The 25,732-nt window shown below is 45.7% G+C and overlaps 2 protein-coding genes across 3 annotated transcripts; one reads left to right on the forward strand and one right to left on the reverse strand.

Annotated features, from left to right (window-relative positions):
• The first annotated feature begins 86 nt into the window (after positions 1–86).
• LOC139108869 (photoreceptor-specific nuclear receptor) lies at positions 87–19,838 on the forward strand. 2 transcript variants are annotated; one of them, XM_070667513.1, is made up of 9 exons: positions 90–1,387; positions 1,515–1,676; positions 5,467–5,875; positions 9,151–9,254; positions 12,779–12,893; positions 17,536–17,654; positions 17,917–18,128; positions 18,245–18,533; positions 18,623–19,838. In XM_070667513.1, the coding sequence occupies exons 2-9, from the start codon at positions 1,556–1,558 to the stop codon at positions 18,859–18,861; spliced, it is 1,608 nt and encodes a 535-aa protein (XP_070523614.1). In that variant the 5' UTR covers positions 90–1,387; positions 1,515–1,555; the 3' UTR covers positions 18,862–19,838. The 2 variants fall into 2 exon arrangements, with proteins under 2 accessions (XP_070523613.1, XP_070523614.1); XM_070667512.1 differs by having other exon boundaries at positions 87–1,676.
• Positions 14,705–17,118, reverse strand: LOC139108875 (uncharacterized). The gene is made up of 2 exons (XM_070667525.1): positions 16,672–17,118; positions 14,705–16,589 (listed from the first exon to the last, which is right to left on the reverse strand). The coding sequence occupies exons 1-2, from the start codon at positions 16,947–16,949 to the stop codon at positions 14,753–14,755; spliced, it is 2,115 nt and encodes a 704-aa protein (XP_070523626.1). The 5' UTR covers positions 16,950–17,118; the 3' UTR covers positions 14,705–14,752.
• Positions 19,839–25,732: the final 5,894 nt, after the last annotated feature.

The following is a 25,732-nucleotide window of genomic DNA, read 5'->3' on the forward strand; positions in this document are numbered from 1 at the left end:
TTGCCAGCGCCCACTCTCGTAGATCTCGCTCGATTTGTCCGGGAGAACACTTCAGGAATCGAAAGTTCAATCGTTCGATTAATTGCTCCTCTAGCATCTCCTTTTGAACGTTGACTCTTCCGGAAAGTGGCGAGAAAGGTAATCGTGATTAAAGTTCCTTTTAATTTTATTTTTATTTTGTAAAAGATTAGAGTACTCGTCAGGAAACTTGGTTTAAGTATTATTAGATTGAGGAGCATAATTTTATTTCTAAACTAATCACGGCATCTCGCTATTATTTTAACGATGTCTTCTTTCTTTCAGCATTATTTTCTTTTTTTTTTCATGAAGGTATTAAATTTAACTGTACTGCAAACTATATAAAATAACTTTTGTTTTTTTTCTTTTTTTCTTTTAGGTTCAAAGTCACAGGATGGAAATGATTCAACTTTTATCGCGAGCTTCCCCTGGCAAATTTCTGCTTATAAATTATTGAGCCATCTTGCGTGAGAAGTCGATTAATCTACGGCAGATCAAAAGAGTCCCGGCTGCCGTTCAGCGCGTCGTCACTTTTTATTCGAGCGATCTGGTACCGAGGCAACTCGGCAAAGCGAGCCTCGCCGTCGCGTAGCCAACGATCAACAATTGCCCCGATGCTCAGGTAGGCGTCGTTTCCCATGACGGTGTTTCGCCTCGGTAGAGGGGTAGTTTGGTCCGGGTCGGCCAAAGGGTGGGAGATACCAGGCGTCATCAAAGAGGGTCGAAGGGGTCGGCGCAGGCGCCCCGTCCTGGCGACGGGCGTCGCGGCGAGGCACCGCGTCAAACGTGGAAGCTATAGGTTAAATCCTCCCGCTCCTCGTTTTTGTCGTTTTTCCAGCGTTGCCTCCTGATCCCGCCTTCAAAAGTGCCCGTGGACCAATCGGCGACGGGGGTTGCTCGTCCGCAGCCTCCGACGGCAACCGCCACGGCGACGACGATGACGGTGGCGGCGGCGACGCCGGCACCGACGTCATCCGCGAGTAACGGCGACTCGCCCGAGAGATCCCGGATCGGGACGCCGCAGACGTCATACGCCAATCCGACATCGACGAGCGATCGTTTCGCCTACGCCGTCGATCTCTAAGTTGTAGAAGTCGACGGCGCGTGGATCCGGCAAAACCCCCTCGGCAGACTCTTCACGCATTCGCGACGGTATTCCTGAGGGTCTACGCGGTTCCGAGATCACTCTGGGGTCGATCAAGTGCGCCGCGATCGTCGGGCATCGGTGGTGACTCTTGGAGAACGAACTGTAGGTCGCCCTGGTCGGGCGACCAGGGACCTTGATGATAGACTAAAAAGAGTCGAGCAGTTAGTGATTGCGGAAGAAGTGACCTACGGCTTCGCGGTGTGGATACACGGAGTACCCGACGTGAGTTTACTATGATCATTCAGTCGAGCGCACGTTAAAGTCCAACTTGCTACACATTTAAATTGCTTTACGTTTCACGTCGCAATCGGTAACCCCCGTGTATAAAGGAGTTGCATGCCGGTTTTAGCGCATCCGATCGGCCTGCTGACGAATGATCGAGGACGTAAGATGAACGGGACGGCGACAGTTGCGGCCACCGAGGAACATCAGCATCAGCATCAGCAGTCGCAAAATGAGCCCGGCTCGGAGCATCCACGGAGTCCAGCCAGTCCACTGAGCGTCAGACACGGTGAGTTAAATTAAAAAATTATATTTAAATTATTAGATGAACTTGCGCCGTGAACGCCGCGAAGAAAATTCATAGCCGAAATGAAGAATTTATTTCCGCCGTTGAGAAAGAGTGCGTTGAGAAAGCACAAAAGTATTTAAACCCTAAAGATGTAGAGCACAGAGATTGTATTCGATGCCGAACGTTTCGTAATTTTTCTATTTTTCGTGCGCGAGAATTAATTAAGATTATTTAAGTGCAACGGGGCTTTGACTTGATAATAAACTTTTATTAAGAATTCTTTTCGCGCGTGTACTACCACGTCTTATAATGTGCATCAAACGTTAATTAAACTCATTCACGGATTACATTAATTCTTTTAATTACAAATGTATTTTTTTTAACATTTTTCGCCCAAGTTTTTCTTTCTCGTAAATTTTCCAAGTACATCTTTTTATATACAAATTAAACTTCCGTGCTGAAACGTGTCGACGTAATTCGTATAATAGCTAATGTTCGAAATTAATTTTTGCCGCGCATATCTTCGCTGCAAATGAACGAGGTATTAATTTCTCTAAAGCTTCCGCCGCGACGTTGCTTTTGCATAACGTAACGCGTAATGTAACGCCTAATGTAATGCGTAATATAATGCGTAATGTAATGCCTAAACTTGCGCGCGATTCCTCTCTCACCGCTCGCGCCAGGTCAGCCGAGATTTGATTATTCTAATGGCATAATGTCGTTGCCTACCCTCTTTTTTCCACTTATCTCACCCCACAACTGTAACTCGTATAAAAGACCGTCGCGGGGGTGGGACCAGAGTGAAACCCGCTCGTCGTTTCACGTTCTCGGCTCTTGACGACGAGCGAAACGCGAGAACTGAGGAAATGCACAGCTTAAATGCATAAGCTTGAAAATAACAATTTTATTTATTTTATTCAAGTCGACAATTTTGAGAAAACCACGCGACACAATTCGACGCTGGTCGTTTTCACCTAATCGCGAATTTATCTTATATTTATTTTACATGCAACGGTAGCCGGTTTCTTACGAGTATAATTTTTGATGCAACAGATTAAAAAAAGAAAAAGAAAATATATATGTTAAGAAACGCTTGTTGCACTTGCGATACGTTAGCAATTAGACGAAATTAGCGTGGAATGTATCGAGAAGAAGGGGGTTGGACCAACTGCTTTTTTTGATCTCTGCAAGTAATGCAACCCCTGGCTCTACTCCGAACGACCCCCTCTCACTTTTCCCGATGATCCCATAATACGGGGACGCAGGTGGCGCTTTGCCATCCACCAGCATTGATATGCTAATGAAATTTGACGCCCCTGCTTTTGCGTGCGTTACTCTCGGCGCGGGTGGCTTATAGCGGGTGTGTATTTTATATTGGACCGTCATTTTTCTCCTCTCAGTTAACCTTACGCGGCCGACAGATTGCACCCGCGCTGAGATTTGATTAGTTTAATGCCGCAATTTGCGAACGTCCGTATGTATCTGCATTATTTATTTTTTTTTTTTTTAATAACGATACCGCGATCTTATCTTTTGCACGATTCCGCGGTGCACGAAATTAAGTGCAACGCTCGAGGGAATATTAATCGGTGAACGCTTATCGCCGATTTGCGAGCGAAGGGGCGGGGAAATGTTAAAAAAAGTGGTTCCCGCCGTCAAGCAGATTCCTCGCTGGTGATCGAATTAGAATGCGTCGGAATATACTCTGGCAATCGACAGGATTAGAGGGTGTACGTTAACGAGATCGAAAAGCCCGTGCGCTTATACAAAGTCACGTGAGTTGAATTAATAAGATTGATACGGCCGCCCGTCCCGACGTGATTTGATAACGATCGGAAGCGATGTAACCTGACAATCGGATTGTCAGAGGCGGCGAGCGTATTCGATAACGACGAGACCTGGGGTTTTGCAACCGAGCGACACCGATAAAAGAAATTCTGAGAGCGACGGGGTATCTCTTTTTTTTTTTTTTTTTTTTTTTTCGATGGCGAAGTTACTACATTTCGTAAGCTTCTGACACCCCACGGGAATCCTTGTTCCTTCTGAAGAATCCTCCCCCGCTGAAGGCTTACCGGACGGATCGCGAGGACAAACAGTATTTACATCGGAAAATGAGTTTGGAAAAAGCTCAGGAAGTAAGAGCGCCCGAATATAAATATGTATACCGAACGTAACGGGAGGGATGATTCCGCTCGCTCCCGGCAACCCGCCGTAGATTTGCTCGAACGAAAATTCCCCGAAACCACCGCCGGTAATTCTTCCTCGGTGAATATTAATTTTTAATATAAACGCGTAAATTGCATAAAAAAAATTTTTTTTTTCGAGAACGCGAGATGATTGTCCGCCTCCGGAAATGCGCGGCGGGGAAGGCGACGGAAAGGGGTGAGTTTTTCGAAATGCAGCGCGTTGTACCGACGGGATAAATGGGTTTTGATGGAAAAGTCGCGTGGTGGTGAACATCTGGGCGATCAGCGAAATCGCATTTCGCTTCTCTTGCTCGGCTCGACTTTATTAGTCACGCCGGTGTCCTCGGCGAGGCGCGAGATCTCGCCGGAATCGCATTTGTCGGCCGTCTACGAACTCGATCGAAAACTCGTTTCGGCCTCGTTAATGTCGCAGGGTCAGATAAAATCCGTTTGAGAATTACCATACGGATTGACAAAGAGATGACGCAGATAGCGTCCGCGCGAAACGATTTCAGTGCCTTCTTCCCGGTCGCTTAAGTACGATCGCACGAAGCGTCTTTGAAACTCAATTAGCATAAATATGTCTCGTCGATCGACAATATGAAGTAATTCCATCTAATCGAGTCGTCCGAGTCACGAGATCCGATTTCGTGTTCAAGATACTATCGGCAAATTGAATATAAATGTCCTGGCAAAACGGATCGTGCGAACTCTCGCAGTGGTCGAGCGTAGAATAGCGCGCGCAATTATTTTATGCGCGATCGCGATGCCCGACGACCCTCGGCTCTTCGAAATCAATCAAGGATGAAGCGGGGATCTTTCGACTCGCTCCGCCTGGGGGTCGGCCGGCCGAACGTGCGAGAAAGATTTCTGGGGATTAAGCCGAAAGTAACGATCGGCTGATCGAAACGAGAACGCCGAACTGATTGCGAAGGAATGATATTTTTGGTCGTAAATCTTGGCCCTTTGGTCGCGTCGTCAAGCAATTTTGCGGCCGAAAAAGATAATGGATTGCCGCGGCCAGACATGATACTGCAGTTGGGGACGTAATATGATTTCATCCCTTCTCGTCTAAGCGCGGTATTACCCGACAAACAATTGCGTCAATTTTTCTACAAAATTAAAGCGATAAAATAAATAAAACTAATTTTTATGTAGCGCGAAATATGTGACGGAATTGTGGCGCTGACGGCCTTTCTGTCTTGTTGAAAATATAATGGATTAAATTAATAGAAATATGTAAATGCCATAAGTATAATTCAGCTAAATTGATGCTCGTTATAATTAAAACTGTAATTAAAGTTATAATCACAGATAAGCGCGGGGTAATTTAACAATCGAACGATATTTTCAATTAAGTTGCGCAAGGATCAAACTAATATTATTAACAATTCCAATTTCATTTCACGTTTGTATTTTACATGCAAATACCCACGCAAATGCGTATTAATAAAAGTACGAAATTCGGTATCGGTTTAGTACGATGTTTCGGTTTCAGTGCGAGACGGTTTCAAACGAATATTACAATTAGTGATATTTATTATTTCGCAATTAAAAATGAATAATATTAATAATAACAGGAGACGTTTTTTTGGATCTTCCAGACTCCGGCGAGAGCAGCGTTATTTCTCCTGGTCTACCAGAGCGTTATAGTCCTCTGGGAGCGACGGGATCCACGTCCAGCCATGATCCCTACGCCTCTCGATCAGTTCAGGAGTGCCCGGTGCCTCTTTGCAGAGGAATGCCGACGGACTTTCCCCTGGCACGGTCGCCGTACCTGACCGCCCTTGGAAACGGTCATCCGCACTTGCTGGGCCAGGTGCAGCATCAGCAGCAGCAACAGCAGCAGCAGCAGCCTCAGCAGCCACAGCACGGCAACAAGCCGCCGCGTAGCCTCGGCCTGATATGCGTGGTCTGCGGCGACACCAGTTCCGGCAAACATTACGGGATACTCGCCTGCAACGGGTGCAGCGGCTTCTTCAAAAGGAGCGTCCGCCGAAAGCTGATCTACAGGTGAGTCAAAGCCGCGAGTTTAGATTCACGTCGTTTGGACTTGTGGTTAAAGATCGAGTCTGTTAAAATGATTAAAAAAAAAATGCGATTGGAATTAATAATTAATTATCCAACTACGTTTCCGGATTCTTAATATAAGTTCGTTGATCCGACAAGCTTCCCTGGCAGTCGTTTATCGGTTTTAATTGCGATTGAATTGTCCTCCGTCGGGTTTGAAGCTTTCTTTTCTACAGTATATACGCCAGAACGCCGAGCATGGTGAACGGATAACGACATTCGTCACGGTCAAACGTCCCTCGCGCGCGATAGTTCATCGGCGCACTCGTTAACAGTCCGACAACTCAATCCGTGACGGGGAAAGAATTGTAACGCCGGCGGACGGTACCGGCCGCGCTTTGCATTTCGGTCACGGAGCCGGGGCTTGTTTATTTTTCAAAAAGCACGGAGGGTTAATAGCTCGCTCGTATCGAGTGGTGCGCGCGTCGTCGACGCGCGGATCGAACCGATTCCGGCGAGTCGCGCGCGAGAGGGATCCGATGGAGATGGATGGCCGTTCCCGGGGGACGGTAATAGTTCCTCCACCGGCTTTGCTTGGCGGCCGTGATACCCGGGTATAACTCGTCGCCGGCGCGGCGGCTCTTGGGTTAGCTGCTCTCGATGGGCCCCCGGCGGATTCGACATTATACCGTCCCGCGTAGCGACGCGGCATTAGGACGAGCTCACTCAACTTGGGCCACATGGCTCCGTTCGATGCTTAACTCGATATTAATCCTGCCTCTTCCCCCCCGGATCACGCGAGAGCGGTCATCGATGCAACATCTCCGTTTAATTGCAAAATTTCACGCGGCTGGGATATAAAAGTACGAGAAAAACCTGCGACTTGTACATCGGCGACGTTTCAGTTAATAGATTATACAACACGCGAGCGTAATATGATAATTTACCAGCCGCGGTACCAAAAGTATCTTTCAAGCCGATGACGTAGGTTCATATTTATAATACGCACGTTTGATTGGTAAAAAGTGTGCGAAAGAGAAAGGGCAAAAAAAAAAGATATGTTAAACGATACAAAAAAGAAAGTTAATAAAAAACGTATGTATTACCTCGACGAGCGGCTTCAAGGACCGCTCTTGAAAGCGATCTGTGCGGCGGCGAAGGGAGTAAAGGACGCGCGGCGGTCTTTGTCGCTGGAGTGCGCGACATTTGCGCGCTAAAGTTGAAGCGCCGGCCCCGCGGGAGCTCGTGCGAACATTTCGGCCGTTCTTATCCACGCACGGTGCACCTAATTGCATCTAACCGATCCGTGAGGATTTGCGCTAATCCGGCGATTGTGGACGGCGCGCCGTCGCGGGGCATCGCGTCGGGACGCATCTGTCGCATCTCGTTCCCCCTCACCGCGGATAATTGGTTATCTGTGCGAAGGCTCTTCAGTCTTTATCGCACCGCAGCCGCCCTCCCCGACGGGAACGAAACGGCGCTCTCTTCCCATTTTCGCGAGCGATAAAACTGAACGTTTCCCGTTGATACAAATAGCCGATACCGCGCGCTCAAATACGGCGCTGCACGAATTTAAGAGCACATCTATAACGATAATTTATTGCCGCGATATCTCTCCAAATTGTTAAACATTTCCTTTCTCTCCCCGTCGACCAAGAGCTCTTTAAAGACATCGCGCTTCGCGACATGCAAGGATACGCGGAGCGCGGCTTTAGCGTAACGACCGGTGAACGATCGGAAAGAGGGATGATTCCGCGTTTGACGATTCTTTTCGAGCCAGAAAGTGTAACGAGCCGCCATTCCGTAGCCACCGGCTTAATCTGGCTTGAACCCACGCTCATCCCTTTCGCGCGGCACACGTGGCGCATATGCGGGAATTAATACCGGAAGCCCTCCGGCCGCCGGCGGCCGTCGCTAAACCGCTGTTAGCGCAATTTTAACAAATGTCAGTCACAAGAAGCTAGCCGCCGCTATCTTGTCCTAAGGCATTGTAACACCAAGGGGCCCGCCGACCGAAACGGTCCCTCGGCCACGTCAGCGGGGGGGCTCGCTGCGCAAATTGATTTGCGTTCACACCCCAGCGAGTCCGCAGGGCGCGAGGTCCTTCCACCCTGCGCGCCTCCCTTTCCAGCATTCACCCTTCAGAAGCACATCATACATTTATTTACGCATCTCTCTGTTCTACGAGCGGCCCAGGCATTGTGCCCGCCTCATTGAATTACCGGAAGCATGTGCTACCGGTTATCACGCCCGGCGTTCGCCCTACTTCGCGCTGTCGGTTGCACGTCACGGACGCTCCGGACGCGCGTTGTTTATTGCTGACGTCGCCCAGCGAAGCGGCCGGCGTTAGCCCTTTACCCGATATGCCTCCGTTAAACGATCTTTCTGATGTAACGTGATGTTATGAATGCTAAGAGGCGATAAGCGACGCGCGTCGAGCCGTACAACGCGTCGGGGAGGATTATAAATAATTGGCGCAAAAAAATACAAGTTTACCACCGTTAAAGAGCACGACGGTGAGAACTCATAATTTTTCAAACACTCTCGGAGGTGAAGACGAACATTGTTACGCAAGTATCATTCGTATTGTAATTCTTAAACAGTTGCGCAGGGTTGAAATAAGGAGTCCGATGATTTTTTTTTTTCGCTCGCTTTGAATTTTCGCGTCGGCCGGAACGAAGGGACTCGTGATGGCCGGATATCTGACGAGTTTGTCATTCCGGCGCGAAGTCGATCGATCCTTGACGACGTCGTTTCGTCAACAATCGTCGCGGCTCCGCAGCTCTTGTCTTCCGCGACGAGAGAGAAATTTCGGGGCGCACTTGTCGGAAATCCGGGGTGCGCGCACTTCGGGAGATGGTGCTAAATTCGATTACTTTCATTGTTGGGCTAACCCGGTTATCCCTCCGGGCTGACTAACGTAAAGAGGCGACCGTCCGGGGTCACGTACCTTCTTCTTATCCCTCTTAATCTCGTTCAATTCAGCGACAGCGTCCCTGCCACTTCGTTGCGTCGGCCTTAAAGGAGTCCCATTTTCCCTCCCTTGTTACGGCGCGGACGTAAAACTCCTGCGATTCGAACGGAGCCGTGAAATTTTCATGCAACGTCGCGACTCTGATTTTTTTCCCTTGTTTTTTTTTTCTTTTTCCTTTTTTTACGACGATTTGATCGTGTCGAAAATCCTCGTGGCAGAAATTCACGAGCGCAATAATGCATTGTCATTAATTACATGCGTGAGGAATTAAACAATTGTTTAATATATTTTTTTTTTTTTACAGATGTCAAGCTGGTACCGGAAGATGCGTTGTAGACAAAGCACATCGAAATCAATGCCAAGCTTGCCGCCTGAAAAAATGCATGCAAATGGGAATGAATAAAGACGGTGAGTAACGACATATTATCCTCTCATTTAAGCATAAATCTTGAAGTCTGAAATTACGTTTAAACATATTGGGAATAAAACATTGTGCGAGTAAAGAAAAAGATAAGATGACGTGTCGAGTAGCAGGCATAAAATTACTTTTATAAATTACAAAAAATAAAAAAAAACCCCTTTCTCAAAGTTTTATAAATTAAAAAAATAAAAAAAGAAGTGCAATAACAAAATCTTTTTACGTTAAGATTTGAGATATAAAAAGCGTAGCGCGAAGTATTTAAAAGAAAAGTATCAGTTTGATAAAAAAAAAAATCGTACCTATTTTTTTTATACCGCGTAATGAAAAATAATTAATAAAAAGTGAGACTTGAAAATCCATTAAAGTTCGTGCCGTACGATAAATTCTATATAGACGTACGCTATTTTTTGGATAAAAATCGACGCGCTGCTGCGACGCGATTCGATTCAATCGAAAAAGATCTTTCCCCTTCCCCCTTCTGCGATATCGAGTTCGGCAATAAGAAAGTTATCAGCGGGACGGCGCTGAGGGCCGAAACGAGAACGGAAGCAGGGAAGAACAAGTGGAGAACGGAAAGACAGGTGCGCCGCCCGCGTCTCGCCGAAAGGCATTAAGAGTTGAATCGGAGGCTGTTCGAAGCAGCCAGACTTCCGCCGTACAACTTCGCCCCGCCTTTATCCAGTTATTTATGTCGCGAACATAAAGGGTCCGCCCGAATTTCACTTCCCCGTCGCTGATTGATTCCGGCATTACCCCACGAAAATGGATAATCCGCTGGATCCATAACTCCCGCCCGGCGACAATGTCTCGGAAACGCCGAGATAGGATCCCGGATATATTTTCGCGATGATGATCGACGCGATGTGGTACCGGCGTGTCACTCTGATCGATTGATCGGTCAGATTTCTTTTTTTCTTTCCATCCCGCGGAGAGAAGATAAATTAAGATAAAATCAATTTTATCCAGTAACAATATGTATTGCCGAGCGGAAAAGAAAACGATTAAAAGGGCGTCGGCAATTAAAACGTAAGGAATAAGTTATAATAAATTACAAGAAAAAAAGAAGAAAAAATAATAGATACATCGGGGACTATAATCGCGAGGGATGAAAATCGCGTGACGGTGTAATTCCTTTCAACTTCTCGCGTTTACGCGGCGAGGACGAGCGGAATAATTATTACGACGGGCCGTGTTAACGCGCGTGAAAGACACGCGGAGCGTGTCACGGATAGCGAAAAGGAGACTTCGTGGTGTCCGCCGTGCTTTAATGGACGCGCGATTAGGGCACTCATTGCCGCCAGGCCGGGCGCAATTTTTCCCGGCTTCCCTTTTAGCGGCGGCCCCGGCGCAGTAATTTCGTAATAATAAAAAGCGTGTCGGTTCGCTTTACCTCCGGCCTGCTGGGCGGCTTAATGGGCTCCTCTTGCTTCGTCGGGCCTTCGCTTCTTCTCTCCATCCCTCTGCATCTCGCCGCCCTCGCGCCGGAAAAGATAAACGCCCCCGTGCGCTCTGTTTCCGTTCAATTTGCATGCACCTCGCTGCGGGAGGTCCACTCCGCTTACCTTGCACCCCTCCCCCTTTCCTTCTTCTTCATTCTTTTTAATCTTCAGCCCCTTTGGTCACTCTCGCGCGCGTAATTTCTCATTGTCTTTCACTTAATTCTTAGCGCGAGTGGCTAACAAATCCTCGAAAGTATAACGCGAAGGTACCGCCGTCGCTGTTTAAAATTCTTTCTCGCGGCGGGGATTAATTATAAACGACGAAAGCGCGGTTTGATACGCAGGGTGATTCTAAACGTAATACGCGTGATAGAAAAACAGCTCGATAATTGCGGCCGGGACGGATCGTTACGTTAACAATCGTTAAGAACGTAATGCTCGTGTTCACCAGCCTATTATTATCCCTCGCAGCGTTTCTCGCGCGAATTCTCGCGCGCACGCCCCCGTGCAGATCGTTCCTCTCATTTGCATCGTCGACTGCGCCGCGGGAGAGCACCCTTTCGCCGACGTCACTCTGCGCATCCTTCGTCCTTGCCAGACCGTCTCTCGCCGGCCGGAGTCGCGGCCGGGGGGAGGCCGCAGGGACACCCCGAAGGGCCGAGGCCTCCGCGTGCGCGTCGGGCGGTCGGCCGCACGTTGCATACGTTTATTTCCCCCCAATTAACCCTTCGGGACTCGTCGAGGGCCACGCGACCGTCGCTAACGACCGCAGTGTTTACGGCGGCGGCGACGAGGACTGTCGCGTCGCGGCAAACCGCACGAGCGTGAACTTGCGAGTGCGCTCGATTGGTTCGCGTGAATTAAAAAAAAAGGAAAGTAAAAAAAGAAAGAAAAAAAAAGAGGCTACGGCTCAATCTTTGCGATTTGGATTTTTGCGACCCCGAACGTGGGTCATTTTAATTAAGGGCTATTTCTACCGAACTCGGATCGGATTTAATCTCGGCTCAACTTGTCCTTTATCTCCGTCTGATTTTAAGAATTAGAACACGATAAAATGCAAGTTGAATCAAGATTAAGGGTAATCCCACTTGATCACCCTGCGCGATTTCTTTTTTTTTTTCTTTTTTTCTTGCACGCGCGTGATTTAAATTCTCCGTGATAAAAATGCAGAACCGCCACTGTGCGTTTTTTGCGAACGGTGATACGGTGGGCCTGCGAGGGTGCGGTTCTTACGTTGAGAACCGTGCCGATACCTTTTTATTTAGAAGAGCTTTATTTATAGCCAGTTGCGTGCTCATTGATAAAAGCGTGTTGATTACGTTAAATCGTCATCGTCGTCGTCGAATGGCTTTTTTTTTCCTCATCCCCCTCGCGCGGATGCTCGGTAAATGAAACCCTTGGGTGGTCGCGCACCGCGTTACGTACTGCAAACAATAAGCATCGCTGGCTCGCTGCGTGCCCTGTTGAATTCACGCGTGTCAGACGCAGATCGCCGGCATGACGTAACGTGGCGTTACGTGAATTTGACGAGAGGGCGGCAGACAACCTCGTTCTCCGCCCCCCTCGTTCTCCCACTCACCCCCGCGAATCCACTCGACTAATATTTCAATAATATTTCGATCGTTCGCGAATTTGACGAGCGGCACGACGCTCTTATTGTTCGCCAGTTGCGTTCTTGCGCAAATTATATACATATTTTTCTTTTTGAACGAAAAGAAAAGAAAAGCGACAGAATGAAATAGGAAAAGCCGATCGATAAGCGCGTCGTTGTAAAAGTTTTACGGCGCTGATTTCTCTCGTTATCTATCAATCGGTGAAACGATTCGGTTTCAGCGAAATGCGCGTTTTGCCAATACCACGGTTTATTCGCCGCGTTACTGCCGTCGTTGCATAATGGTACTGATTTCTACTCGAAACGGAGGAGTTCTCTTAGCTCGTCACCCCTGATGATTTCCAGAACGCCGGCAGATGAAATAAAACGGCTTTCATGCATGTTCTTTCTATGCGTGTGTATAATTTGTTATTTGCGTGTTAAATAAATAATAAATGTGGGGAAATAAAAAAAATTGCAGCTGTTCAGAATGAACGTCAGCCGAGGAACACTGCCACCATCAGACCGGAAGCACTTGTTGAAATGGACCAAGAGCGAGCGCTGCGCGAAGCTGCCGTTGCCGTAGGCGTCTTTGGGTAAGTCACTAATTATCTTTTTTTTTTTCTAATAAATTTTTTGGGGGAGATATCGTTCTTTGAAACCAGCCGTAAAAAAATTCAGCGATTTAAGAGAACAAAAAAATAAGAAAGTATTAAAATTAAGAGGAAGAAGGAGAGAGAAAAAACGAAATTAAATGAGAAGAATAAAAATTAACTTTATTCATAGAAAATAATTGAGTCAAGTTACTAATTAACAGTGTTGACTGAGAAATTTACGCAAAATGTCGCCGCGATGGATCTCGGAAGCGTTGTACGAGGCTCTCGGGGGCTCGCGATTTACGTCGAAAGGGTCAAGAGTGTTGAATGTTGGCCGCACACTTAGCGACTCGCGTCACAAAGGCTCGGCGAAATTTTCAACTTTCGATTAAGTATGCTCGATTAGAGAACGGTAGCCGATGAAGGCGGCGATCGATAGTTTACTTGTCGACGGGTGCAACGGCAAGAGCGAACAACGAGGGCCGGCACGACGTTGTTGGCACGTTTGATCTTCTGCTGCGCACCAAGCTTACCTTTCGCCGTTGTGAGCGACACGCCGAGCGTGATCTATCATGAAAAATTACCTTTGACTAGCAGCCCGAGTAGGCGTAGCGTTTTTCAGGCAACCGGCTGCCCAGGTTCGAACTAATGGAAAATCCATAGAGCGCCAAGGGGTGAACGTTAAAAGCGACGGCCGGCGTCCCGGCGCCGTTGTTCTCCGGCGAGTTCCTGCACTGCGTTGTTATACAAGTCGCCGGTCTTTTCCACGAAATAAAATTATCCCCAGATTAATTTCGATCTTATCTCCCGTGCGCGGATATTATTTCAAAATTCAAGAGGCAGCCGAAAGCAGCATCGCGAGAAGAACTTTAGTCAGCGAGACTTGCGTCGAGTTCGTCTCGGGAAATTTACGAAAAAAGAATTTTTTTTTATTTTAACACGAATGCAAAGGACTTTCTCTCTCTCTTTTTATTGTCTTTTAAATGTTTAAATTGATGCGTGATTTAATTAATTGATAAATTTGATATAGTGCAGAGAATTTCATAGAAATGAAGCGGTGTTTGATAATCAGATACATGTAACGTGCCAACGCGAGGATTTGCAGCTTCGCATTTATGTAATTGGATATATAATCTATTGTTATAAAACGATTCACACTTCGGTTGTTTGGTTTCCTGCAGCAATTTAATACGAATCATGAGATACGAGAGGGGGAGAGAGAAAGAGAGAGAGATCGTTTCTACTAAAATCAACCATTCAATCGCGTAAACATGAGGCTTTGAAACTGCAGCGGAGCGGACACGCGTATAATCGTCAATGACATCAGAATCTATAATTACACATAAATTAACGTTGACCCAAGATTATTGTTACAGTTATAAACAGTTGTAATCCGCTTCACCGGGTAGGATAGAACATTAAAAAGATGAAAGATTATCCGAGGCTGCCCTTTTAGACGTTCCCCAGTCGATTTTGCTCGACGGATACAGTTTTCTCATATAAATTTTATATACATATTGCTATATAATTATAGAAAAATTATTTACTTCTCAAATAACAACCAGAATACAAAAGACGTCTATTAATAAATGTCTAAAGATTTTTTTTTTCTTTTTTTTTTACGGCAACATTTAAAACTTTCGCTCCAATCGAAACTGGAGTCTATTGCGAAGGAACTCCGCTGTGGAACCGGAGTATCTTTTTAGTCGTTTGACGTCATCTAGGCGCGGTACGTGCGTGCGTTTGCACGCATGTGATACATCGCATACGAAATATGTATATGTACATCATGTTAAAAAAAAAAAGTTTAAGCGGTATCTTGGCGGAACGATTCCGAGTTGAGTTCTAGAATTAATCGGCTAGCAAATTTCGAGCGCCGTCTCGCCGCTGACGATGCTCGCGAAGATCGATCGAGCTCGATCGACGGACGTCGTCGGTTTGTCGACGTCGCGACGCCGATAGCGCGGATCGTCATCGCCGCCCGGGCATTCGCCGATCTTTTTCTCGATACGCGTTACGGGAATCGGCGCGTTCGACCTCACGTCGCTCTCAGATTTCGCGAACTTCCGCGGGCTGTCCGCGTGCAGCTCGGCGTTCACTTTCTGGCCCCGCTTTAGATTCTCCGACTTAGTTTGCCTGATGACGGACGCCAAGCGTCGCCTGATAACCGCGCTCGCGATCTCGCGCGAATCCAGCGATCTGTCGAGGGGATATTTGCCGGTGACGTTCGCAAGAAGCTCCAGAAGCCGATCGAAGGACAGGCATATCTCGTCCAGGGATTGCTGATCGACCAGCAAGTGGCCTCTGCTCTCGTTTTCTTTTCTCTTCAGAGCGCACTCAAGCTCGGTCACGTTGCTTTGCGCCGATCTTAGATCCATCTCGGCGCTCTCGCGGCGCTCGCGTTCTTCAACGAGCAAAAGATCGATCCGCTTGGTTTCTTCCAAGAGGCGTTCGTGCTCTGCTTTTACCTCCGTCAGCTGCCTCAGGACGCATTGGATCTCTTCGGAATTATCTCGCCGGTCCACACTTTGCGTGCCAACGTCCATCTTGGTCGAGTCCAAGCTTTTGAGGCTCGCTTCGTTCGGGTATTTTTTGTATCTCGATTGCGTTTCTACGTTACAATCGGCGCGATCGACGGTCTGCATGCGAGATTGAAGATCTAAGTGAAGAGAAACTTTAGGCACCATTCGCGCGGCCTCGATCGCCTGTGGGCGAGTTGAATTGCGTTGCTGAGTGACTTCGCAAACTGGCGGCGAATGCGGTGGGATCTTTATCTTCGTTGATAGAAGCGACAGCGGGACTGTTCTCCTCGGGGGAAGCACCTGGTAAGGTCGCCTCGTGTATTTCGCAAAAGCACTGTAAGCTCTCGATAGCTTCGGAACGTCTTCGTATTCGTAGTCCTTACGAGTGTCGGCCGGTACGATCGTCTTGCCCTTCGGCGCCAATTTCATCCACTTATACTCCGATTTTCCTTCGACGTCGTTGTCCGTTAATCTCATCATCACTTCCGTCGCGAGATCGCCGTTCAGGTTGACGTTCCTTCTCACGTCGAGCACCGCGAGCGTGCTGTTCTGCTCGATCAGATTCAGCAGATCGCCGCCGATCTGATCCGTCAAGCCGCAATGCTGAAGATCTAGCGCCTTCATCCACAGACTGTCTTGTATCGCCTCGATCACTTCCTTGACGGCGCGGTTCCCCAAGTGCGGGTTGTCGTTCAAGATCAGCCGGCGTAATCCCGGCATCGTGTCGATATTCGGCTCGCGGTATCTCAACGACTGTTTCCAAGTGTCGTGGTACAACGCCAGCTTCTGCCTCGAGAGCGCGGACGCTAACGCGCTGCCGCTGCACGACGTCAGGTCGCAGAAACTTAGATTCAGCGTTCTCACGCTGCGTACGTCCGCGATCGTTCGGCAGATCAGCTCGCAGCCGTTATCGCCGATGTAGCAGCGACGAAGAGACAGATGATGCAGAGTATGCGTCCCCGACAAGCCGACGCAGAGCACCGCGACGCAATCCGGCGGAAAAGGGATGCCCTCGAGGTCCAAGTGCGTCAGACTGGTCGAGTTTCTCAAGCACTGGCCGACGCTCTGCGACAGCCACTCCAGCAGGTAACGCGTTAAGACCACTGGTGCCTTGCCCATCGTTCGCGCCTTGTTCTCAGAGTTTATCTCCTCGAGCGGCTTGCGAGATTGATACCTGGCAGAAATTTCACAACGCAAATGTAACGAGTACGAAAGTAACGTATGTAAAAGTGCATCGAAACGAATCGGTTTTCAACCTGCTGTGCACGCTGATCGATTTCAGCGAGCGGTCGAGTGAGAGGGAGTTCAAGATTGGTCCCCAGTCGTCCATTTTAATGCGATCGGTGGTGAAGTCCAGACTGTGCGGCAAAGTCACGCATATCACCGGCAGCGGTCGCAATCGTTGCTGCTTGCACAGCTCCATGTAGCAACTGGCGAAATTTCTGCCGGCCGGGATTGCCATTTTGCACGGCGAAACCGGCGGCGCGGAGTCGAGCTTCCGTCGGTGCTGCGACGGGACTTTACCCTCGTGCATGGCACCGGACGATTTCACCCTCGGAATCACAGCGGTCCCGTTCGACGCTGCGAATCGACGTGCTATTAGACCTCGCCTCCTCTCCGTCACTTGCACGAACGGATTTTATTTCTTCAGATTTGTGGCCGAGCGTTAAGATACGCCGAAGCACGGTACCGTAAATGCCGAACAAAAGTTTACCTTTGTCGTTGCTGCTTCGCTTGAGGATCAGCCGCAATCTCGCGAAATGTCATCTGCATCATCAGATTTCCATGGGGAACGATCCGCCAAGCACGCGTGAGCCGAAGATAGTATTTTTACGAAGACATCGACGGCGTTTTACTTTTGATCGGTGTCCCGGCGTTCGCGATCGATCGTTCAACCGCCTACTTACCCTGAAATCAACGTGAAATATCTCTGCGCGGAACCAAACAAAACCTACAAAACGAAACACGCGCACGAGCGGGCTGAAGATTGTTGTACTTTGATTTATTCTCGGATCGATTGTTACTTGGATATATTGCATGGACGTTTGAACAGTTTTTTTTTCTTTTTTTCTTTCTTTTTTTTTTTTTTTAATTTTTTATTTTGTTAAATTGTTTTCCAGACCGCCGGTGTCTCTGGCTATGGCGAGATACACCACGCCACTACCTCTGCCTACAGTCGCCCCGACGACAAACTCCACGAACAACGCGTCGACACCACCTCGGCAGGACAACGAGGACGGTAAGTTCCATGTTAAACGCAATTATTACTTACACTTGTAAAAATCATTAACATATATTTTTACGAAAATGTTGAACTTGTGTTAATTAAAAAAAAAATAATAATTTTTTTACATAGAATTTTTATTATTTTACAAATCGCAAAATTTAATTATTTATTATTTTATTCTTTTAATAATTCTGGATTTTAATTACTTGCTGGCGTCGCAGCTATCGTAGGGATTTAATATTTGATTGAAGAGGAAACTTTTGCGCCTAAACAGGAAACGCGTCCGAAGATAGCATAGATGTAACGAACGAGGAGCCGTTGACGCCTCAGCGAAGTGGATGCGCGCAGCTTCCACCGGTGTTACCGTCGTTATATTCACCAGCGAGTGCCGAAACAGTTTACGAGACCAGCGCGAGGCTGCTTTTCATGGCGGTCAAATGGGCGAAGAATCTTCCTTCTTTCGCCGGGCTGCCGTTCAGAGATCAGGTAACGACCGTGCTAAATTTATCGCGATAACGATTCGTCCGATAATAATTATGTCTCGACGGCGATACGGTTGATAATAAATTGCAAGTGTGCCCCTGTTTTATTTGTTCACGCAGGTGATACTGCTGGAAGAAGTTTGGTCCGAGTTGTTCTTGTTAAATGCGGTTCAATGGTGTTTGCCGCTCGAGTCTTCGCCTCTTTTCAGCGCTGCCGAGCTGACCGCTCTGACCTTATCACCCCATACGCATCCGCATTCGGGTCTGCATCTGCAGACCACCACGGGGAAGCCCAGCCAAGTGGCGGCGGACGTCAGACACCTGCACGACACCTTGCAGAGATACAAGGCGGTCATGGTCGATCCCGCGGAATTCGCCTGCATGAAGGCCATCGTTCTCTTCCGCCCAGGTTGATAACTCTCGTTTATAATTTTCTCATAAGTCAGATATTTTTTTTTTTTTTTTTTTTTTTTTTAATTTATTTTTCTCGTGTTCCAGAAACCCGCGGCTTGAAAGACTCGAGCCAAATCGAGAACCTGCAGGATCAGGCGCAGCTGATGCTCGGGCATCACGCGCGCGCTCAACAGCCGAACAGTCCGGCCCGCTTCGGTAGGCTGCTGCTGCTTCTGCCGTTGCTGCGAACGGTACCAGCCGCAAGGGTGGAGCTGATCTACTTTCACAGAACCATCGGCAACACACCGATGGAGAAGGTCCTTTGCGATATGTACAAAAACTAAATAAAGTCGTCTTAGATACCGAAAGACTTGGCTGCGAGCGCCATATAACAAAACGCAAGCACCGCACGATTCAAGCGGATTCGAAGCTGAAGGGATTTGTGGAAGGCAAGGTCGTCGGGAGAAGACGAGGATTACCGGGCGAGGTTTTGCTAAACGAAAGAAGGAAGCGGGGTGCACGGACTTGGTTTCAACGCGATCAGGCCTAAGGACGAAATCCTAAGTTCCACTTTCGATGATCGTAAGGACACCGATTGGCAAGTATCTCTGTCGTACAAACGCGAGGCACTGAAAGAACGGCACCGCCAACGAATCAAACGGCTACTAAAGTCGACCGAGGGGCACTCAATCGCGGCGTAACTATACACACATAGGTATATACATGTATTTATTTATTATAGACATATTTATCGGGCGCTAGGCTTGACACGTTGATAGCACATTTTTAATTTTTCGTAGAAATTAATCCAGGATATTCAGAGACAGTTCGTTTTCCTTTTTGTGCTTTCTATCTCTTTCTATCTGTCTCTCTCTCTTTCTCTTTATCTCTCTCCTCCTCTCTTTCCCTCCTTTTTTTGTTTTTTTTTTTTAATTCGATTTAAATAAAATTACCGAATTAGAGAGAAAAGTGACGGGGTGAGCAATGAGCACTCTGCAGCTTTGTGAAGGCCGGAAACGAGACATGGAAATCAATTATTTCACATTTTCCCAAATTCGCGTTTAAAATTACTTAAAAAATTAACGCAATTAAAAAGCTTCTTTTTTTATCGAAATTTATGTATCAGCGGTACGATTAATAAACCGTGATGAAACGGGAAATTCAAAATTAAATCGCATTCGAAAATAATCGAGCCGGTGACACGAATTTATAAAATTTAATGTTGCATAATATTGATTAATGAAAGTAATTTGTTTCGTAAAGGTGTGCGGAATCGGTTCTTTTTTTTTTAATATTTTTTTATTTAATTTTTTTTTTTCAAGCTGTAATAAATGAAACGCTCGTCCTCACTTTCTCTGTATATTTCGTGTTGTGATACTATTTGCTGTAAAACGTATTCTCAATCAGTGATATATATTGTAACGATTACTTGTAATAAAAATTAATCCGATTAACTAAATCATTGTCACTAACTTTTTTAGATTAACTAATTTAATTTAAAACGTCTTTTAACCCAACGGAATATCAGGTAAGCATTAATTATACCATAACTAATTTAAAAAAATTACATTGCAGCTCAACATGAGTATATTAAAATAATAATGACGCCAAATTAATATTAAAAGAAAAAGGAAAGAAAAAAATTATAAGTGCAAAGATTCAAAGTAAAATAGAAAGATAATTGCAGCGGAAGATAAAAATACACAAAAAAATTAAATTAAGAAATTGAATACTTATATTGCGCGACGATAAACGAGAGGATCCTTTAAGATTTAACGACATCGTTAATTATCGCCAACTGAATTATTAATTACTCGCAGAAATAACTAAGTTTCAGTAGGTCAGACGAAAGTGCATGTAGGTGATGGTGTTTCTCGAGGGGTGCATCGAAAGCTTAAAGATCACCGGTGTGTTGGAACGAGAGAGAAGGGATGGACCCGAGATTCGGACCCTCGAAACACAATTTGACTTCGCCACGCAACGATATTTCCACCCCCTCCGCGACCCCCGTCACGGCGCGGTTGTTGCATAAACGTACATATTTATTTATCACCGCATAATCCCTGACTTCCCCTGCCGAGGAGGGTTTTGCCACATGGCAGTTTGACGGTCCCCGACGGAATTACCCCCTCGGCCGCTTATAAATTACATCGGGGCTCGAGAGAGGTTTAAGGGCCTGCTTAAGTTGTCAAAGCAATCGGGGAGTTAAACGCCCCGGCGCTCGAAGGGAGGGGGAGGTGAGCGTCCTTAATGCCTTTTCGAGCGGATCTGCGAAACGCGCGGAGTCAGACGGCGAATTGCGGGGAATAATTGAAGAAAAGGAAGACTTCATTTCGCGGGACTTTTGGAAGAAGAGATCGAACGATATCTCACTAAGTATATACCTCTGTCACACATAGATTTTTTTTTTTAATTGCTTGGTTTTATATTTAATTATGTAATTTTTGTGGGAAAAGTATTTTTTTTTATTCAGCAATTTTTTTGTCTTAAACGCAGCTCTAAAGATCCTCATCTTTGAATTTGGATATTAAACTGATTAAATCGACGAGATAAAAAAAATCAATGACGCGGTTATTACCGCTTGTTTCACAAATCTACCCTTCCGAGATCAATGCCGGAAAAGGAGTTGGCTCGCAAAGATTTCCCTGGATTAATCCCGTCACGATCAGATTCTGTACAGCGTACCGAATATACCGATCACATAACAGGGGATTAAAAGAGCATTTCTCGCTCGACGCAGTCGCCGAAGTGGGAGGACAAATCGACACTTCCTGCGAGATACCTGTATCGAACCCTTTCGCGATTAACCCCTTCTCTCCCGGAATGCCTCTCGCAGTCGTAAATCCCGCGGGGATCGCGGGCAGCAGCCGGTAACGAATTTCGATATCCATCCTCGCCGGCGAGAAAGGGCGAGCATGGCGGCATGCGGGGAGGGTGGAAGGCAGCGATAGTATTGACTCGCTTTCGCGGATGTGCGGGGGCGGAGTTTTCGACCTATCTACCGCGACGGGTCCTCACCGTGCACCCCCCTCAGCCGCCGTTCCATTCCGCTGCCCCCCAGGAAGCAGGGAAGCCGGGGTCGCGCCGGGCTCAACCGGGTCGCTCGGGAAGGGTGAGACTGACTCTCGTCGTGCGGGGCTGTCAACCCCCCACCCACGCGACGACAAAACTCCTGCTGAAGGGTGATCCAGCAATGGCGGCGGGACTTGTTGTATTTCGCTTTCGAGGTGAGCTCTCTCCATTCCCTTCTACCTTCTCGATTCCATCCCTGTCCCCATCCCGGACCCCCCCGCAACCCCCTTTCCTCCTCCCCCCGGTCCCACGGGGTGGTCGGGAATGATGGCGGGAGAGGAGATGTGAGCGGCGCCGAGGGGAAAGAGGGCTGCAGCGGATTGCAGAGCCCCAGAGGAATGAGGAGGAACACCGGGTGGAGAGGGCGAGCGGTGGGAACGAGAGAGGGTGGAGGACTATATCGCTCGGGAGAGGAAGCAGCAACCTCCATTTATTTTATTACATTATCATACCAACTAGGCGCTCGATAAGTGGGACTTTAAAGCGACGGTTCTCAAATCGTTGCGCGAAACTTTCGCGACTTTTGCCGATGGGCGATCCTCTCTCCATCCCTTTGCCGTCGAATATTTCACTTCTGCGAAAATTTCGATACTTTAATCTTTGATCGAAGCCGGCCGAGTCTCGCGTTAAGTAAAAACGTTGTATAAAAATAAAAACGGGTTACATCTCGCCTCCTCTCTTTTTCTGCGTTAATAAGTAAAGAGAAAAAAAAAATAAAAGAAAAAAAAAATTACATCGCGAGCAGACAATTAAACATTTTAATGACCTGGTCATAGTTATTATGTATTAAAAGTGCCTTGTAATTGTTAAAAAAATTATTTTGCACAATGCAAAGATCTCGAACGATAGATGAAGCCTTTCTACCGCTGCAACAGTAAAAAAAGAAAATTATTCCAAACATCGTTTGGGGAAATGTAAATCCGCTGCGGACGGTTAATCAGGGAAAAATTAAAAAATGTGACCCATTATTATTTCCTTCTGCCGCGGCGCCAATTATTCCGGGGGATCATTACAATCTTTATTTAAAATTCCCGTCGCGGTGCCCGGATGCAAGTGTCGTTTCGCGCTTTAACCAATTAGCTTCTCATTAAGTCTGAGCACCGACTCGATTAAATCAGCGGCCAATTCTGACAAATTTTTCCACGCGCTTTTTCGACGAGGATTGATATGGAAAAATTTGCGAATCCCACCGGCCAGATGGTGTGCCGCGTATTGCCGGCGGCTTGGAATGGTGTGCGCGGCCGAAACCGCGCTGCTTCAATTATATCATAAACGGAATTTGATGCAACGCATTTTGTTTGAATATTAAATCGTGCATCGGGCCGCACGAGCCGTTCGTTAAGTAGAATTAAAACGGGGAAGCGACACGGCACGGAGAAAGAGAGAGAGAGAGAACATTGTGCGATTTAACGACCATCGATTATCAACGCGAGTTTAAATTGAGCGCGAATACAATTATCCTAGTGGATTTTACAATCTCGTTAGACATATCCTTTTCACTGGGCACGCGACCGATTTAATTTCACACAAACATTCGGATAATATTTCTCCTTTGCGCTGATGATCCTCCCAGGCGACAATGTTTCGTAATTTCGGTGATAAATAAATTTCTCTGACCGAAATTTCTGCTTTGACGAAAGTAAAGCTATTAACAAAAATATGCACTTTTTTTTATGGCGAAAATAAAATATATATATTTTATAAAACAGAGAGAAGAAGGAGAGAGAATCGAGATAGAGATATTGCGTAAATCTACTCCATGATTTTATTGCATTATCATAAATTATATTATTTTATGCACTAAGGAAAGATTATTTTATAGAAACAATTTTTTAACAACGTATCGTTTTAGTCATAATAATCCGTGCGCATTAATTGATTCATTAATTAAAAGATAAAAATAAAATGTGTTATTAATAAAGTGGAATAGTTTAAAAAAAAATTATGTTTGTAGAACAGCAAGTTAAATAATCCGATTGAATTAATTTTGTGGTAATCTGCTTGATTAATCAGCGCTTAAAACAAATGCGCTATGTATTACAGAGGTAAAGGTTTAATATTTGTATTTAATATTTTAGCGGATAATACTTTAAGTGAGCTTGAAGAGATATATATACGTATATTTGACAATTAGAAATTAATTAGAAAACAAAATCATCGTGTGTCAAGTAACAAGTAATAATACAATTGTTACATTTAACAAATTTTATTTTATTATAAAAGAAGAAAAAAAAAAAGAGTAAGGAAAGAGGTAAGGAAAGTCGATTAGGTTGAAGAAACGAATCCCATTTCCGTTTGTGGATATTCGAGATGAAGTAGCTGTCCTCCTGGTTGAGGACGAAGACGGACCATAATCCTGGGAAATACGTGAGGCGGAAGTCTGATTTCTTAAATAGAACTCCAAGACTCGCGGGTCCTGGATGAAAAATTCGCCGAGATCTTCTTGGGGTGGCTACCCCGTAAACAGCTATATACTCCAGATGGACGAGATATGGACTTACGGAGCAACCTGAAAAATTGTTCCCTCTCTTCTGAATTCTACGAACCTTACGGCTTGCGAAAAAAAATATCCCTCGTTGACAAATATTTATATATAAAAAGGAAAAAAAAAGATAAGTAGCTTAGATTTAAATAATAATAATTAAAACATTTCTATTATAATTTTTTTTTAATTTTTTTATCAAATAAATATGCAAGTTTAAAATTATAATTTTATCACAAAAATTGATATTTTATATTTTGTAAAAGCATAGGTATATACTAAAATTTTTAACATGAAAAATTTTCTGAGATCAAAGTTTCGACGGTCAGAACAGGCCGTCGGACCATTTTTATCTTCGCTCCCTTCGAACCTCGTCCTTCCTCTTTTCTAAAATCAATAGGTACGTCGCCGTTCGTTAATGTAATTTGCAATTGCGAAGCGATTATATAATGCATATTATAAATCGTGATGGAACGCTATTATTAATGCGAGCAATCGTGTATTATCAATAGGTGTAATCATTAATAAATAACATGCGGATGTCGATTTCCATTTCTTGCGTTTGATAATTCGGTCAAAAATTTTATTGCTAACGCTTTCATAAAGAAACGTTTGCAAATTGAATTCCATGATTAACGTAATTACGCGTGCGGCATATGCCGTAATAATTACTTTATAAAAATAGATTATTCTTTAACAATTTCGCCGTAGTCATATTTGAGTCTGCCCGGCAGATATTTCTCATGGAAATACAATCCCTTTACCAGTCAGGACGATGTCGTTACAATTATCTGTCCAATTATTTTCTTTCCACTCAAGCAACGTTTGCTCGCTGCGTGCCGGCTTGCCATCCGCAAAGCCACACGAGTCGTTCAGTGAACTGGGAGGGCGATGCCTTTGTCTCTTTCGCGAATTAATTTCAAGGGCGAGGATCTTTTATAGCGGGCGAGCCTTACCTCTGCGAACCTCAATTTATGCTTAAACAAGGAGCATCTTCGCATAACTTAGCGTTGCGTGAAACGCGATGTCAAAGGGAGGAAGTTCCTCTTTCGGAAGGACCTGCAGACTTATTGACTGTGCTTTAAAGACGCGAACGAATAGCAGGAGAAAGGGTCGGTGCAAAGAAAAAGATTCAAAAAATCTTTACAAAGACGCGCAAATTTTGCCGAAATTTCTATTGAATTAAATAAATAAAAAATATAGAAAATATTTTTTTAATTATTAATAAATTAATTAATGTCACTGGTAGATTAATAAAATTAATCTATTTTTTTTTTTTTTTACTTGATATGCACGTCTTTATTTAGTACTAATATTGGAGAATTATAAAGTTACGATAATTTTAAGTTTATACTCTCGAGGCATCAAGCGAGCCAAACGAGAGAACGTGCGACGAGTTAAGCTGCGAGAAATCTTGGTAGCGAGACTCGAGCCAGAGTGTTTGAAAAGTAACAAAAGTTCATAGTTAACACGAAGATGTTTAAAATCAAAAATACATTCTTACTCACTATGCACTTCTGTTACGAACGTTTTTAGAGTCTCTCGTCACCGAGGAACGTCGGGATTAATACGAATTTATCATTTTAAATTTCTCAATTACTTACATGATCGCGTAATTAAATTATCGTTTTTATTTAATTGAAATTGAGGGTGAACATTAT

Source organism: Cardiocondyla obscurior, linkage group LG16 (assembly GCF_019399895.1).
Source record: "Cardiocondyla obscurior isolate alpha-2009 linkage group LG16, Cobs3.1, whole genome shotgun sequence".
Taxonomy (NCBI): Eukaryota; Metazoa; Arthropoda; class Insecta; order Hymenoptera; family Formicidae; genus Cardiocondyla; species Cardiocondyla obscurior.

What these genes read in the sequence shown, in the direction of transcription:
- LOC139108875 (XM_070667525.1), bottom strand. Translation starts at nt 16,949, where the DNA reads ATGCACGAGGGTAAAGTCCCGTCGCAGCACCGACGGAAGCTCGACTCC. An exon ending in TCGATCAGCGTGCACAGCAG is followed by an intron (nt 16,590 to 16,671) that starts GTTGAAAACCGA and finishes AATTTCTGCCAG; the next exon opens with GTATCAATCTCGCAAGCCGC.
- LOC139108869 (XM_070667512.1), top strand. Translation starts at nt 1,502, where the DNA reads ATGCCGGTTTTAGCGCATCCGATCGGCCTGCTGACGAATGATCGAGGA. An exon ending in GTTGCCGTAGGCGTCTTTGG is followed by an intron (nt 12,894 to 17,535) that starts GTAAGTCACTAA and finishes ATTGTTTTCCAG; the next exon opens with ACCGCCGGTGTCTCTGGCTA. An exon ending in GGCTGCCGTTCAGAGATCAG is followed by an intron (nt 18,129 to 18,244) that starts GTAACGACCGTG and finishes TTGTTCACGCAG; the next exon opens with GTGATACTGCTGGAAGAAGT.